The 15,233-nt window shown below is 47.6% G+C and overlaps 1 protein-coding gene across 1 annotated transcript in view; it reads left to right on the top strand.

Annotated features, from left to right (window-relative positions):
- LOC135905035 (uncharacterized) overlaps positions 1 to 15,233 on the top strand; it is a 161,479-nt gene that overhangs the window by 34,307 nt on the left and 111,939 nt on the right. Inside the window, exons 5-6 of the mRNA XM_065436038.1 lie at positions 5,521 to 5,536; positions 11,350 to 11,438. Of these exons, the coding sequence (XP_065292110.1) occupies positions 5,521 to 5,536; positions 11,350 to 11,438 (105 nt within the window). The remainder of the gene's footprint in view (positions 1 to 5,520; positions 5,537 to 11,349; positions 11,439 to 15,233) is intronic.

Genomic DNA, 15,233 nt, shown 5'->3' on the forward strand with positions numbered 1-15,233 from the left:
CGACGGCCGAATTGGCACTTCGATGCGTTGAGTTGCAGACCGGCTCGCCGAAAAACGTCCAGGACTGCTGAGAGGCGCTCGAGGTGCGTAGCGAATGTTGGGGAGAATACTATAACGTCGTCCAAGTAGCACAGGCACGTGGACCATTTGAAACCGTGAAGAAGGGAGTCCATCATGCGTTGAAAAGTGGCAGGAGCGTTACACAGGCCGAACGGCATCACCTTGAATTGATAAAGACCGTCGGGTGTTATAAAGGCAGTCTTCTCGCGGTCGAGATCGTCCACGGCAATCTGCCAATAGCCGGAGCGAAGGTCAATAGAGGAGAAATAGCGAGCACCGTGGAGGCAGTCAAGGGCGTCATCAATCCGAGGTAGGGGATACACGTCCTTTTTGGTAACCCTGTTAAGGTGCCGATAATCCACGCAAAAGCGCCATGAGCCATCCTTCTTTTTTACCAGCACAACCGGTGACGCCCATGGACTACATGACGGTTCAATAATATTCTTGGCAAGCATTTTGCGAACTTCGGTGTGAATCACTTGACGCTCAGCCGGTGATACTCGATACGGGCGGCGATGAATAGGAGGAGCATCGCCGGTATTAATGCGATGTTTAACAGCTGTTGTTTGGGCCAAAGGACGATCGTTAAAGTCAAAAATATCTTGGTAGGAAATCAGAACGCGGTAGAGCGCACGAGCGTGCTCGGAGGGCATGTCGGGTGCAATCATTTTCTCTAAGTTGGCGATGGTACAAGTTGCCGACTGCGATGGTAGAGAAGGATCGGTTGAATTGTCGTCTACTGAAATCGATGCTACAGAGTGGTCCTCGAATGAGCAAAGTTGGGCCAGAGACATCCCGCGTGGCAGCACTTGTGTCGTCAAGGCAAAATTGACCACTGGCAGGCAGACGCAATTCGCCGTAATAGATAAAATAGTATGAGGTAGTGTGATCCCGTGTGTAAGGAGGACGTCTTGCATAGGAGCCGCGATGTAGTGACCGTCGGGCACTGGTGGGGATGACACGAAGTCAACGTAAGTCAGTGCCGAAGGTGGCAAGCGAACGAAGTCGACGGAACTGAGGCGAGGAAGGTGTTCTTCAGCGGGATCCAGAACAGGCAGGTCGAGGCGGAGAGTACTGGCGGAGCAATCGATGAGAGAAGAATGTGCGGAGAGGAAGTCGAGGCCGAGGATGATGTCGTGAGGACAGTGAGCGATGACTGTGAATAGCACGGTAGTGGAGCGATCGGCGAAGGAGACGCGGGCGGCACACATACCAATTACGGGGGCTGTTCCGCCATCGGCGACACGGACAACAGGCGTCGTGGCGGGCGTGATTATTTTCCTCAGCCGGTTACGAAGATCCGCGCTCATTACCGACAAATGCGCCCCAGTGTCTATGAGAGCTGATACAGGGACACCGTCGACTTGCACGTCAAGAAGGTTCAGATGAGTGGGCAACGTCAGGAGAGGATTTGGCGGCGTAGGGAGCAATGCAGCGTCACCTCGAGGCGCTGCATCGTCTAGTTTTCCGGCTGGGAGCGGCGGCCGAAGGGAGTCGGCGAATAGGAACGACGGGGCTGGGGAGAGCGAGATTGGCGTCGTTGGGGCGAAGGCGAACGAGAATAGGGGCGGTTCGGCGCAGGAGAATCGGTGGCGGCATTATCTGAGCGGGCAGCATAGGGACGAGAAAGGCCACCTGGGGGGCGAGAGTAGGCAGTATATGTAGACTGGTTCAGGGAACTCCAGCGACTGCGGCAGTGCCGAGAAATGTGCCCAATTCGATGGCAGTGAAAACAAATCGGCTTGTCGTCTGCAGTGCGCCATTCAGAGGGGTTGCGGAAACGTGGTGGGTAAGAAGGTGCGGGACGGGGTGGAATCGAAGATGCCGGGTGGGGATCAGGGCGATGGGCCGAGCAGATGGTGTGGATACCCATGTTGGCGAACTCCTGGCGGACAACTGCCTGGATCAGGGAAATAGTGACTGCGGGTGCATTGGAGGGGCTGGAGTCGAACGCAGCCGGATAGGCGGCCTCGATCTCACGCCGGACAATCCTGGTAACATCGCCAGTGTTGTTGGGACGAGGAGCGTCGGCACAGGAAGATGTCGCTGGGGTGTTGGGCAGACGGGCAAACTGTTGGTCGATACGTCGGCTTTTAGCGAATTCCAGGCGGCGGCACTCTTTTATAACGGCATCCACCGTCGCGACGTTGTTAAATACGAGCAAGTTGAAGGCGTCATCGGCAATGCCTTTGAGGATGTGGGAGACCTTGTCGGACTCAGGCATGTGTGCGTCAACTTTGCGGCATAGAGCCAAGACGTCCTGAATGTACGTGACGTAGGGCTCCGTTGACGTCTGCACACGACCGGAAAGCGCCTTCTGCGCTGCAAGTTGGTGACCGTAGGGGTTGCCGAACAAGTCTCGAAGCTTTTCCTTAAGCGAATCCCAACTGGTCAGCTCATCTTCGTGCGTCCGATACCAAACTCGAGGTGTGCCACCGAGGTAAAAGACGACGTTGGCGAGCATGATAGTTGGGTCCCACCGGTTATTGCGGCTGACGTGTTCGTAAAGGCTGATCCAGTCCTCGACGTCTTCCCCATCTTTTGTCGAGAATACGCCAGGATCACGGGGAGCGGAGAGGGTGATGTAGGTCGTCGAAGGGGCAGCAGGTGTCGGAGCCGGCGGAGTCGGGTTGGCGTCGCCGGGAGCCATGAAGGTAGGCTCGACGTACCGTCCACTGCGAAGCTCCGTGACGAGGTACAGGGAACGTCCACCTCCACCAAATATGTTACGTAGGAAGACACCGACGAAAAGCTATTTACAAGTATATTTACAAGGCAACACGCCGCAGTTGACCAAGAGGCAACAGCCCGCGCTAGCTTCCAATCGTCGTCTTCGTCTTCTTCCTGCGCGGCTCTTTGTCATTGGGAATACTACCCCGTAGCACTATGCAACAAACCTCGTCAAATCTGGTGCTGTGGTTGCCCAGCAAAACCAGTTCTCCTTTTACATGCATTTAGATAGGGGCACCCGAGCTAAAGCTTCCTCTTAAGCGCCCTCGCATTTTACACGCAAGTGCACCTGTCCAGCTCTCCACATAGGCGGTGTCTGCCTGAAGCCGCAAAGCAAGCGAACGACGAAGGCGCCTGGAGGTTAAGAAAACCGCGCACTGGGGAAAGTACAAAGGCACGCGTGCAAAGGGTGGCAAAGTAACGCCACCGACAGGAAAGTGTGGGTAACGTTGAGCGAAGGCGGAAAGGACAAACAAGGCGAAGCGTCGAGGAGGACGAAGGTAGGCTGAGGCGCGTCGGGTTGACCTTCAGTGGAGGTTGCTACGAGTATTGTTTGCGATACAGACGTACTGGGATAACATCGCCCTCGAGTGCCGTACGCTGTGTGCGCGAGATGAAAGCGTGTGACGGTGAGCCGACGACGGCGGCTCAACCTCGCGTGCGCAAGTACGGAAGCGTGCCGTATCCCGTTGCGCAGCGTAGGCCAGTTTTGCGGGGCGTTGTACTTCGGCCGCGGTGGGGTCGCACGCGCTCTACCTTCAGAGCGATGTGCCTTGGGGGCACAGTCTAGGTAGTCTAGCACAGTCTAGTCGACGGCTGTGCACTCTGTTCTCACCCCACAGTTTGCGTTGAAGCGTAACTTCGCTCGCTGCTGCTGCCGCCATTCCTCACGCCAGCATTTTCACAGCGTGTGTCCGCGGTCAGCGAGCGTGAACTATTCACGTTTGACTGCGCACGCTGACACCGTGCTAGCTAATTTAGTAAGTAAGCGAATGTTTACAAGGGGGCTTTCTACTACGATGGCTATTGCGTGTGGCGCGGCCGCTCGAGCCCTTTCGTGAATACAATCTGCTATGCGGACACTGTAGGCGCTTAGGCGCACCGAGGGTCGATAGTCTCGTGTGCGCTATAGCGCCCATACGCTTCTGCGTCACCTCCGTTACCAAAGTGAAACGTCACTGTAACATTTCTTACTAATTACAGTCGGCAGCTTAGTATTATCGAATGTAAATGCAAACTTGAATGATCATACTTACAACAGTGCAGAAAGAGCAGAATGCCTAAATTACTACGTTATATTTGTCATCATAGAGACGTCGTCAGTGGAAATACTTTTATGAACCAACATGTATCTTTCAAGAACGGTATCACACATCAGTAATAGGAAATTATCCCTCTAAGGATGATGTGTTCCGCTATTGTTTACTTGTGCACATGATCATTCAGTGGAATGGCCTTCGCGCCGAAGGCCATTCCACTGAATGATCATGTGCACAAATAAACAATAACGGAACACTACTTCTTACTAATTACAGTCGGCAGCTTAGTATGATCGAATGTAAATGCAAACTTGAATGATCATACTTACAACAGTGCAGAAAGAGCAGAATGCCTAAATTACTACGTTATATTTGTCATCATAGAGACGTCGTGAGTGGAAATACTTTTATGAACCAACATGTATCTTTCAAGAACGGTATCACACATCAGCAATAGGAAATTATCCCTCTAAGGATGATGTGTTCCGTTATTGTTTATTTGTGCACATGATCATTCAGTGGAATGGCCTTCGCGCCAAATACATCCACCCAGTAACGCTTTTTATCACACATTATCCTCATTCCGTTCTCTCTTTCTGTTTCATTGTATGTCCTACCTGATGAAATTCCGCGCAGGTGTATCAATAAAACAACCGGTGCTGCTATATATAGCAGCGTGCTTGAATATTAATATTCTTGAGCCACGTATGCAAGAAAGATAGAACTGTGTAATGTAGTTGGGTGCCACGTTTGGGGTCTTATGCCACAAAATATGACATAAATAATGCATGGAAAGCGTCGCAGACATGATCCTATTTACCAGCGAACTAGCGAAACGAGTGGCATGCTTCTGAAGTCTGTGGTCAGGGCGCACAACCAAACGTAGTACGTCGCGTTCCAGACGCAAGGATAGGCGCAAATAAATATGTGATTTACATTATTTTTCTTTCTACAAGTTGTAGTACGTTCCGCACAGTTATTCCGCAGACAGCGCCGCAGAGCAGAATCATATAATAGCAAAACTCTCACAGTGCACTTCTATCGCAACCCGCACTACATGCGTAGCTTCCATGGCTTGACCTCTTAAGTAGGACACCTGCTATCCCAGACAGCAGAAGTGCACGTGATGCCACGGCTGAAATCGCTTCCGTTAAGTGTACTGAGAGGTAGTGGCGATGACGTCATTGCTGCCATTGTAATCGGGAAAATCAGTTTCAAAGATGAATTGTAGGGCGAGAGCATTCTGGTGAACGAGTTGTTGAAATGTCATATTGTCGTTACTCACTCATTATTGGCTGAATAAAAATTTATTTTGTTCAGTAGCAGCCACCATTTTATTTCCCTTGGAGAGACGTACTTGCGCCCTACATGATATCTGGTATTTAGTGAATCTGTTTTATGGTATAAATTAAGGAAAGTGCATTTGCAGCGTGAATAATCTTCTGAGCTGGTCGTACATGTTTTTGCACAGGGCCCCCACGGGAATTGTAAGTATTTAATGCACAAACTTGTATTTTTGTTGCGGTAGATTACCTCATTGCCACCATCTATGCTCACGCACTGATGGAAGATGCCCCTGGAAATTTACTGCTTCGATAGTTCCTTAACCTTAGTACTTATCCGTAATCAAGACGAACACATGCAAAGAGACGGATAGGCGGCACCTTTGTATATACAATGATTCATTCAAATTGTGGAGATTAACTTTGCGAATGCACAGTACGCTGCCAGAGACGCCGTCGCAGATCGGCTCCGGATTCATAGTGACCACCTGGGGTTCTTCATATCGTGCATCCGAATCAAGGCACACCAGGGTCTTTTGTGCGTGTCGCCCTCATCAAAATGTGGAAGCCGCAGCTATGACTCGAACCCGCCACCTAATGCTCAGCAGGACGATGCTGTAGCCCCTGCGCCATTGCGGCGGGTAACGAGTGATTACGAAAAAGCACACGCATTCGCATGTACAGGCGCGGCCACTGCTAGTGAGAACACGGAGCCCATGGTTTCGCTCCGCGGAGTGGCCCAACACCGGCGCCTCATGCAGATTTGGGGCGCAGGCACAGTCAAAGTGATTGGCGAAACGCCCGGGTTGTCGTCTGCTATGGCGAGTCATCTGCCAAAACTTCACGAGGCGCGGGTGGTGGCGCTCCGCGAAGTGCTTCCAGGGGCTCTTGTGTTCCCGCTAGCAGTGGCCGCGCCTGTAAATGGTCAAGGAAAGCGCTGCACATTATGCAGAAAGCAGAGAGAGAGAAAGCGCGTTCCTAATTAAATACTAGAGATTGCCTGGCCTCTGCCTAGGGCGGTACTCGAGACGCTAGTTGTGGGTCGTAAGATGAAATCACACGTACCCACAGGTGCGGACAAAAGTAAATAGAACATGGGAGCTGTGGCGCAACGGCATTTCATTTCCAGGAGTCTCAAGGCTGCCCCAAAGCTTTGGAATTGAATTTGTTTGATCGCCGGACTGCCCGCGTGCGTACTTCAACTCCTTTTGCTTCCCCTTGAGGCTGCTATAGGGGGCATTGGAATGCATATTCGACCGCTACTCCACTGTTCTAGTTACTTTTTGTCCGCAGCTGTACATTCAGTAATACCATATGCTGCTCGGCTGGTTGGCTCATTCTTGCGTGGAATAATAAGCGCGAACATTGTGCGGGACAGTGAGACAGATAAGTGACAGGCGCTGTACGTTCACCCAGCACAGCAACACGATATACCAAGCGCGTGGAGTAAGATAGAGGACATCTGCATAGAAAAAAGAGAAAAGAAATAGAAAATGCCGCTTTGACCTAACTGGTTATACATGAGTAGTCAAGGCTAAAGAAGCAATCTTGACAATGCCACAGGGCTGGTAATTCTATATTTATTTATTAGAAGCCTTGCACTGAAAGCACTGAACCGCTGAAATAGCACTGAAGCAGACGACGTATCGACCTTGTCGGTAACGGATATAACGAACGGTAACGAACGGACACATGGCAATGAATGATATCACGTATAACGTGATAATTGGACCTTACAGGTGTCATAATGATTTCGCGTTCAAATCACGCAAGGATACTTAGTGACTGTCATTTTCTTGCATTCAGCCTAATTGCATAATTAGTCTTCATTAAATAATCAACTTCCCAAATATTATATTTAGAAGAAAAGTGTCGATGAGAAAATTGTAGACCACCACGAAAAACTCCCGATACAGCTTTCTGTTGTTCAATACGTGCTACCTAAAAGCCTGAAAGAAGCCCGCGAATAGACGCAAAGCGCCTCGAGCGGGCAGTCGTGCGGAAATTTGTCGTGTATTCGCGGGCATCAGCAGAGGTACAATACTTCCATGACAAAGGACAGCGTGTTTCAATGCACGAATTTTTTGTTCTTCTGACCTTGTGCAGTCAGTGTTCGCGACGCAAACGACGGTTTTTTTTTTCTTGGCGACTGAAAATAATTGCGTTTCTTTTTTTTTGGAATGCTGCTGCCATTTAAACACACATTCGTAAGTCGTTGTCCCAGCAAAAGGAGGTTGATTATCTAGAAAAAAACATGTGTGACACGACAGCGCGTCAAACACTAGACAGGGTAATGGCGTCCGGAAAGAAGCAACAAACAGTGAAAACAACTCTCATGACAAGCACATGATGTGCGGTCATCTGACGGGGCGATCTCGAGCGCCGTGTCTAATAAGCGTGATGGATGATCCGGCGCAGCGAATACGAGGACGAAATATCTGAGTAGGTCGCTGCTTTCCTCCGGAATTGAAAAAAAAATTAAATTACGGGGTTTTACGTGCCAAAAGCACTTTCTGATTATGAGGCACGCCGTAGTGGAGGACTCCGGAAATTTAGACCACCTGGGGTTCCTTAACGTGCACCCAAATCTAAGTACACAGGTGTTTTCACCTCCATGGAAATGCGGCCGCCGTGGCCGGAATTCGACCCCGCGACCTCCTGCTCAGCAGCCGAACACCATAGCCACTGAGCAACCCCTGCGGTTGACCTGCTTCAAGCAGGTCGCCAAACGTGCCTCAACCAAACATGCCTCAACCTTTCTTACAATGCCATCATTCCACCAATGTTGGAATACGCAATTGTCATATGGGATCCCTTTGCTAAAAAAAAACATTACTAAACTACAAGTTAAAAAATGGCTGTGGCTTAGGTAAGGTTAAGCCCAGGATGCGAAGCATACTAGCCTTTATTTTAGTTGAACCACTGTTTAGCCTGGTGAACTGCTGTTGCTTGGCTATATTTGGTTCGGCTAGACGAAGAAACAACTCATGCATTACTTCTTCGCCTTCAAGAGTGGAACGCGACAGCGTTCCCGTCGACCCGCCAAGGGGTGTAAGACAATGGGCTACAGGGCAGCGACTACGCGCCCCGCATTGGACGCGGTGAGCGTCGAGCAAAGCAGCGTTCGGCGCGGCAACGAAATGTGCGCCTGAGCAAGAGACGCACGCCTTAGAAACAGCGCGTTTCTAAGGCAACACCGCATTCACTAGAGGCGCTTTTGTACCGCTTTGAAGCGTTGTACTCGTGGCTCAGTGGTAGCGTCTCCGTCCCACACTCCGGAGACCCTGGTTCGATTCCCACCCAGCCCGTCTTGCAAGAGTTGAGCCAAAGCCACTTCTCCTCTGTCGTGACGTCACGGTGTCACGTGATTTCATGGTCACCGCCGCGCCTGAGGAGCTGGGTTGAGCCCTCGTAATATGCTTCGCATAAAAAAGGGCAGTACGATTCATATATAATTCATATGGCCGCACTTCAGTTACGAAACTTCTCAAGAGAAGTGGATTGCCATCTGTGACACAAAGGAACCGAACATGCCGTTTAAAATTTTTATTTCAGCTCAAAAAAGGGCACTACAACATTGATACATCACGGTTTATCATTTTCTCTACTGGTTATGCTACACGTCATCGACACTCACAGACAATAACACCGTTAATTACTAAAAAGAATTGCTTCAAATTTTCCTTTTTCCCCAGAACCATTGTTGAATGGAATAATCTTACTGATGACGTTGTATCTCAATGTTCACTGCCATTATTTGAGTCGCACCTATGTTTATTTAGCGAGTGATTTACTGTGTGTTGTTCAGTAACTGCTTGCATTTGTACATCGCGAGTGACCTATGTTATGTATAGCTGTATTATGTATCCCTGTATGCACCCTGCTAAGGTCCTGGAAACAGGACCGCAGTATAAATAAATATATAAATAAATAAATAAATAAAATAAAACCATCCACCGCCAACCGCCTAGTCGTCTTCGTCAGTCCTCTCATCATCGTTCGCTACTGCAGCACTTCGTAGCAATAGCAATATATATATATATATATATATATATATATATATATATATATATATATATATATATATATATTTATATATATATATATCAATCCTACATACATTCACAGGATCCTGCTCTGAAATAGTTCCAAGAATAGACGCAGGTAGGAAAAATACCAGGACTTTAGGAACGTTCCGTCCGCGGGACCGGACTCCGACGAAGGCCGGTCGCGTAGCCGAAATGCCAGTAAAGTCAGTAAATGCCATTCTTGAGATTCCGTTGCATGCCGCCGCGATTTTCGACCAGCCACCGCAAGCTAAGTAAGGGAAAGCCGGCCAATCGTAGACGCCGGCACCACCCTTTTCATCCGGTTATCGACTTTTAGTGCAGTGGCTCGGCCCCATCGAATCCCTCTCCACTTGAGCGTTCTCCTCGCCTCTTGTCAGCCAATTAGACACGACAAGCCGCTCAGTGTAGGTAAAGTTATTCGTTTTTCAAGCAAACAAAAGTGACCTCCTATAAACGAGGAGAGCGTTTGATTGGTCTGTTCAGACAACCCTGCGGGTGACCGCCCGGTGCTTGCGTTGGTGGTTACGCAAATTTGACGTCAGGATATTGGAATAGAAACATATTGGAATAGTTTTACGTTATAGGGCCCTATATTCACAGAATATTCACAATGACTTTAGTGGTTGACAAGGTGGTGGTTAGCTCGCAATGTCCAAGAATGTCATCGTCTTCAAACTAATCTTCATCATTATGTGGCAGTATACTAGGAATAACAGTCTGATTGACAATGTTGCCTCTCCCTTGACAGCCTGGGAAGCTATGCCCATTTGCACATCTGTTGGGGTAGCTGAAGAAACGAACAGCGAGCAATTAGGAAAGAAATGCAAAAGCTGACTTCCGCAAACAATGTGGGCATATATAAATTCAACGGATATATTCTGGTGGTACTATCTTAAGCGGAATCTCTTTATACCAGGACAAAACAAGTGGCTGCAGAGATTGCAGAAAATTTTCGGTGCGTATAACACGATTGTACCTCATCGCTGAAACGTTGCTAGGACTAAGTCAACAGGTGCAGTATATGAAGCGCAAGACGTCAATGCTTCCAACTATGAAAGAACACGTTTGTTGTTTCACGAGTGGGCTTAGGTACTGCCATAATGCTAATACAGTGAAAGCTCGTTAATTCGAACTTCAATAATTCGAATTTATGGATAATTCGAACTGTACGATTTGGTCCGGCCAAGCTCCACAGAAGTCTATGATAAAAAAGTCCGTTAATTCGAACGCGAGAAGGTTCGCTCACGGATAATTCAAACTACGCTCGCCTGACACACGGCCAGAGAAGTGCGCCTACTGCCTACACACAAGGCTGTACTGCCTCCGAAACGGAGAGAACGGCGAGAGAAGGCAAAATCGGAAAAAAATCTAACCGACGCGGGGTCAGCCAGAAGGCAGCGGCGGCTGCCGCCTCTCCGTTCTACGTAACCTCCGAGACTTCTTGCCCGTTGCAAATCTCGGAGGCTTTACAAATCTTGTACAGCTGCTAATGTTGTGTGGAGATGGCACGGCAAGCTCCAAAACACAGCGAATCAAGTACGTCGCAGCTGCGCTTGCACTCAAGAACCAACGAATGAGGGCCTTCGCCCCCTTCACATGTTCAGCATCTTTGTCTCGGCAGTCTTCATCGGTTGTTCACCTCTGTTTTCAGCTTAGGAGGTATCGGCCGTCGCGATTCATTGTGATGGTGTTAAGCCTCGGCTAACGTTCGTTTCGGTGGACATCGGTGGTCGGACCCAGAGCTTCGACTTGAAGATGGCGTGTGCCCGCGGGCACACGCCATCACTTTCTGACACGCCAAATTTCTGACATGCCCTACTGCTTCCAAATCGCAGTGTACTGTTGCCCTCCTTCACTTTCGTTAGTTCGAACTTTCGTTAATTCGAACTGAAGCGGCTTCCCCTTGCGGTTCGAATTAAAGAGCTTTTACTGTACATATTTTCGCAGGACCACCGGTGGAAGCTGGAAAAGAGTAGCTGTCATATGGGCTGCGCTCTTATTGGCGGTAGCCGGAGTGTTCCTAGTGCTTCACTTGAGTAAGTAGCTTTCTGGCCATATGAAGCTGCACCGAGCAAAACCCCCCCATCCTTGGAAAATAAGCAAGAAAGAGCGCAACACTGTGTTCAACGTAAGACACACATATATAGGCAATACGTGCCCCTTACACCAGAAAAGCCAATAAGTGACGGCTTTTTGACATTTCAACCATACACAAGGTATTACATATGGTCCTTAGTTTCTGTTTTTTCTTTTGTTTACAGAGACATTACACTGAAAAGCAATTCCAGCGGTGTTAATAAGTGGTCCTTCTGCAATATGAAAACAAAAAGATATAGGAACTGTTACCGTGAGAAAAGGCTTTGTACGCCAGAAAAGAAAAAAGAAGGAAAGATGGGTGGCGCCTCCACCTTGAAGCCCCTTCCCCACCCCTGTTGTGACCAACGTTTTTATATATACTTAGTTTCTAAGCTCCGCAGCAGGCGGCCCACTGCCATTCCTGCCACCGCGGCGCTGCGGTCGAACGTTTAGCAATAGAGCGGGCAGCGTCTACTATCGCGCCGCAGGTGCGCTTGCCGCCGGCACGCATCCCACGTTTAATTTTCTTTCTTTCTGGAGATCTTTAACTATTATGTTTTACTTAATAATCCTTAATAATCCCCTAAACAGCTTTAGCGCTGCTCTTGCAGCAGTAAATGTATGTGCACAGTGCTATGAGGTATCTGGCGTTCTAAGGCTGCGTTTATAGTGACAGCTGTCACCTCTGCGTACGCGTATGCTAAGCGCAAGTACCTGTTGCTTGGGATTCATGCTTCATGGCCTCAAAAACTTGTTATCTTTCCGAAGGCAGCCTGGATGATGAGTTATGTGTAATGCACGCCGATATGAAGCAAGGGACACGACTCCGTATTTTTACTATTTGGTGATTGATGCTTTCTAGAGCAAATATGTTCATGCCGTACTGGCAAGGCGAACCATCCAGCAGCTGCACAAGGCGAATTGCAGTTGTTTGTGACGTAATGGATCTGTGCAGGTCTGCTGTGGCCTAGTTAGGTTTTTTTCTCGGTAACGATTACCTGCATTGTATTGTAGAAGAGCAAAGACTGAACTTAGTGAGTTCGGAGAGCCTTTAGTTCGCCCCACGGCTGAAATACGACAAGGTACTTTGAAAGAGGTGATGTCACACTGGCGCAACCAACACTGGGATTGCTCTGAAAACTATTAAAAATAGAACCTCGACTTTATTAGTGTTATTAGTTCGACCTTGTTTGTGCTCAAATAACTTCTGGTAAATTCTGCAATGCAGTGTCTTGAAAGAATGGTTTATAAGTTTAAACAGCTTTTTTTTCTCTCTTTAGTGTCCCTTTAATGTACTTTACGTTTTTTTACCTGTAGCAATCTAGCCTTACCATAATCGAAGTAAAATCGCTGTGCAATGTGGAGAGTAAATGGAGAGTTTTAGTGGGCTGTATATTTACTGTAGACTCTCTATTCTAAAATGCTATTTGGGGAAATATTGGAAGTTCCCGGTAAATGCATACCTACTCGTCTATAATGTGAAACAATTGTTCTTGCTTTATAAATTTCAGGGGTTCAAAGTCATTGTGTATCTGATATGTAGCAAATATTTCGAGGCGATTGTACGCCAAACGATTTAATATTAGGCACTTACTATACGAGGAATCTTTCCGGCATGACTGTGTGTCTTCATTTTGTAACCTGCCTCCCTGCAGAATCCATTTGGTGAGTCAGTTGAGCATGTTAAATTGTGCGCAAACTCGCGAAACAGCAAGCAAGAAAAAGATGCAGACGTAACAAGCGTTCTATATGTGGGCTGCTGCTCGTGTATTGCACCTTCATCACTTCCTACTTTCAGGAAATAATGAGTGTAACATGCATTTGTATGAGTAAGTACCCCATTGCAAAAAAAATACCAAGTTTTCTAAATATGTTTCTCCCTTTTTTATTGCTATATTTTTGATTGAAGGGCAGCGACGGGAGCATTGAATTTACTCACTGGCACTATTATCTTTATAAACTCGTCACAGAATACCGACATTTGCACAGACAACTGTAACGGTAAACATAATGCACAAGCCGTGCTCTTAGCACTTCCTGCTGCAAATGTTTTCACTGAACTGATAAATTTGTATTTCCCACACCTGAGTGGCAACGCATAGGGAAAAAAAAAACTGCAGTCGAGCTTCTAGCAACATTTCGGAGAGTCTTCTTGCAAACTGGCAACGACCCCATGCCATTAAATTGGGTGTGGTTCTTCACACTTTCCCAATCGGAATCATGATGGCGTTAATCATGGCCACATATAGTCGCGTTTTAGTGACGTTGTAGGGGAAGAACGACGCAATGTCACAACCGAGTCAGAAGTTTAGTTCTTCATTGGGATAACTTGTGCCCAGCAAAACGAGTACCACTTGAGCACAACGATAGCGTCAAACAAAGCCGGTGATTGTGGAATATTGGATCGGTGGCTCAAGCGTGTTGGTTTTTATGTATATGGCTCAACAAACCTTCCGGCGTAATCGCTGGTCCTCGCGTAAATTCTAGAATGTACGTGCACTAGTATTCCCGTCACGCGCAGAGTTTGATTACACGAGGCTTGGCAACAACATAGACAGTAGATGGAACCATCGATAACATTCGAGAGACGTCCAATAAAGAAAGGCGCGCCACCTTTAACATTTGTTAGCTGGTGAAATGCAGTCACCGGAGACGGATGAAGTTTGCGTGTCAATTTTTCTCTGAAGAGAATTTTTTTTTACCCAAGGCAAGTGAAGAGCTTTGAGCATTACGCTTTAAAGTCACGCAAGAACGAACTAACCTCAGCTTGATTCGACGCATGAATATTTGCGAAGTGTCAGGGAGAACGACATTTATATGCCATTTTAATGGTAAGTGAGATAACGGACACGAAGTGACAGAAAGATACACGCAATGTTTTATACGGACATCCTTACTGGCGCTACTAGAATGTCGTATGACGTGACACTAGTCATTAAGCCCACATTGCACCATTAATCAAACTTATTTATTGTTTATCTGTGGCAATGAATTCACAAATTGTCTAATAGAAGTCGTTGACACTGATATTTCTGAAATTAGTCTTGGCATTGCTCTTCATGCGAGCCTGCTTTTTTTACAGCAGATTAGCATTCCTACAGGAAGATATAATTAGGTCAGCAATAGTTTGAGAAAGGAGTATGTAAGGGAGCTTTCCGAGTGTTAATTTTTTCCGACATATGAAGGTTATATGCCTTGACGCCCAAGAAAAAATGCTCCCAAGCCCCAGAGCAGTCTAATAACTGTTCTGTGAACCAGTTGTGCTTTAGTTTTCCAGTAGGTGTGCGAATCATGACGTCATGATGGTCACGCGGTAGCGCAACATCACGATGTTCTGGCATTTTCGCTCAGTCGTCTGCTACTCTACGTAACCGAGCCGCAAAACGAGTAGCAGCATATCAGAATAGAGCGAGTGGTGGTGCTAGTCAGAAAAGTTATGCTAAGTGGAAATGACGTGATTATTGCTTCGTTTTGCTTCCACATTTGCAATATGTGCCTAAAACAAGCCATCAATCATATTTGATTAGCAGTCTTCAAATAGCTAGGTCGGAGGATCATTGTTTTTGCTTTGAACGTACCATCCACTTTGTCTATTAATCCGCCTATATCAAGCACGACACCCATGGTAATAACGAGCGATGTTGATGTCTTGATAATATTTTTTTTAAATATTGTGCTTCTTGGTGCATTAGAAATCCGTTAAGTGTAGCTGTGGTGTGCCGCGGCATTGGGCGCGTTTGCTGAGCCCATCCGCA

The sequence above is a fragment of the Dermacentor albipictus genome, chromosome 6 (genome assembly GCF_038994185.2).
Source record: "Dermacentor albipictus isolate Rhodes 1998 colony chromosome 6, USDA_Dalb.pri_finalv2, whole genome shotgun sequence".
Taxonomy (NCBI): Eukaryota; Metazoa; Arthropoda; class Arachnida; order Ixodida; family Ixodidae; genus Dermacentor; species Dermacentor albipictus.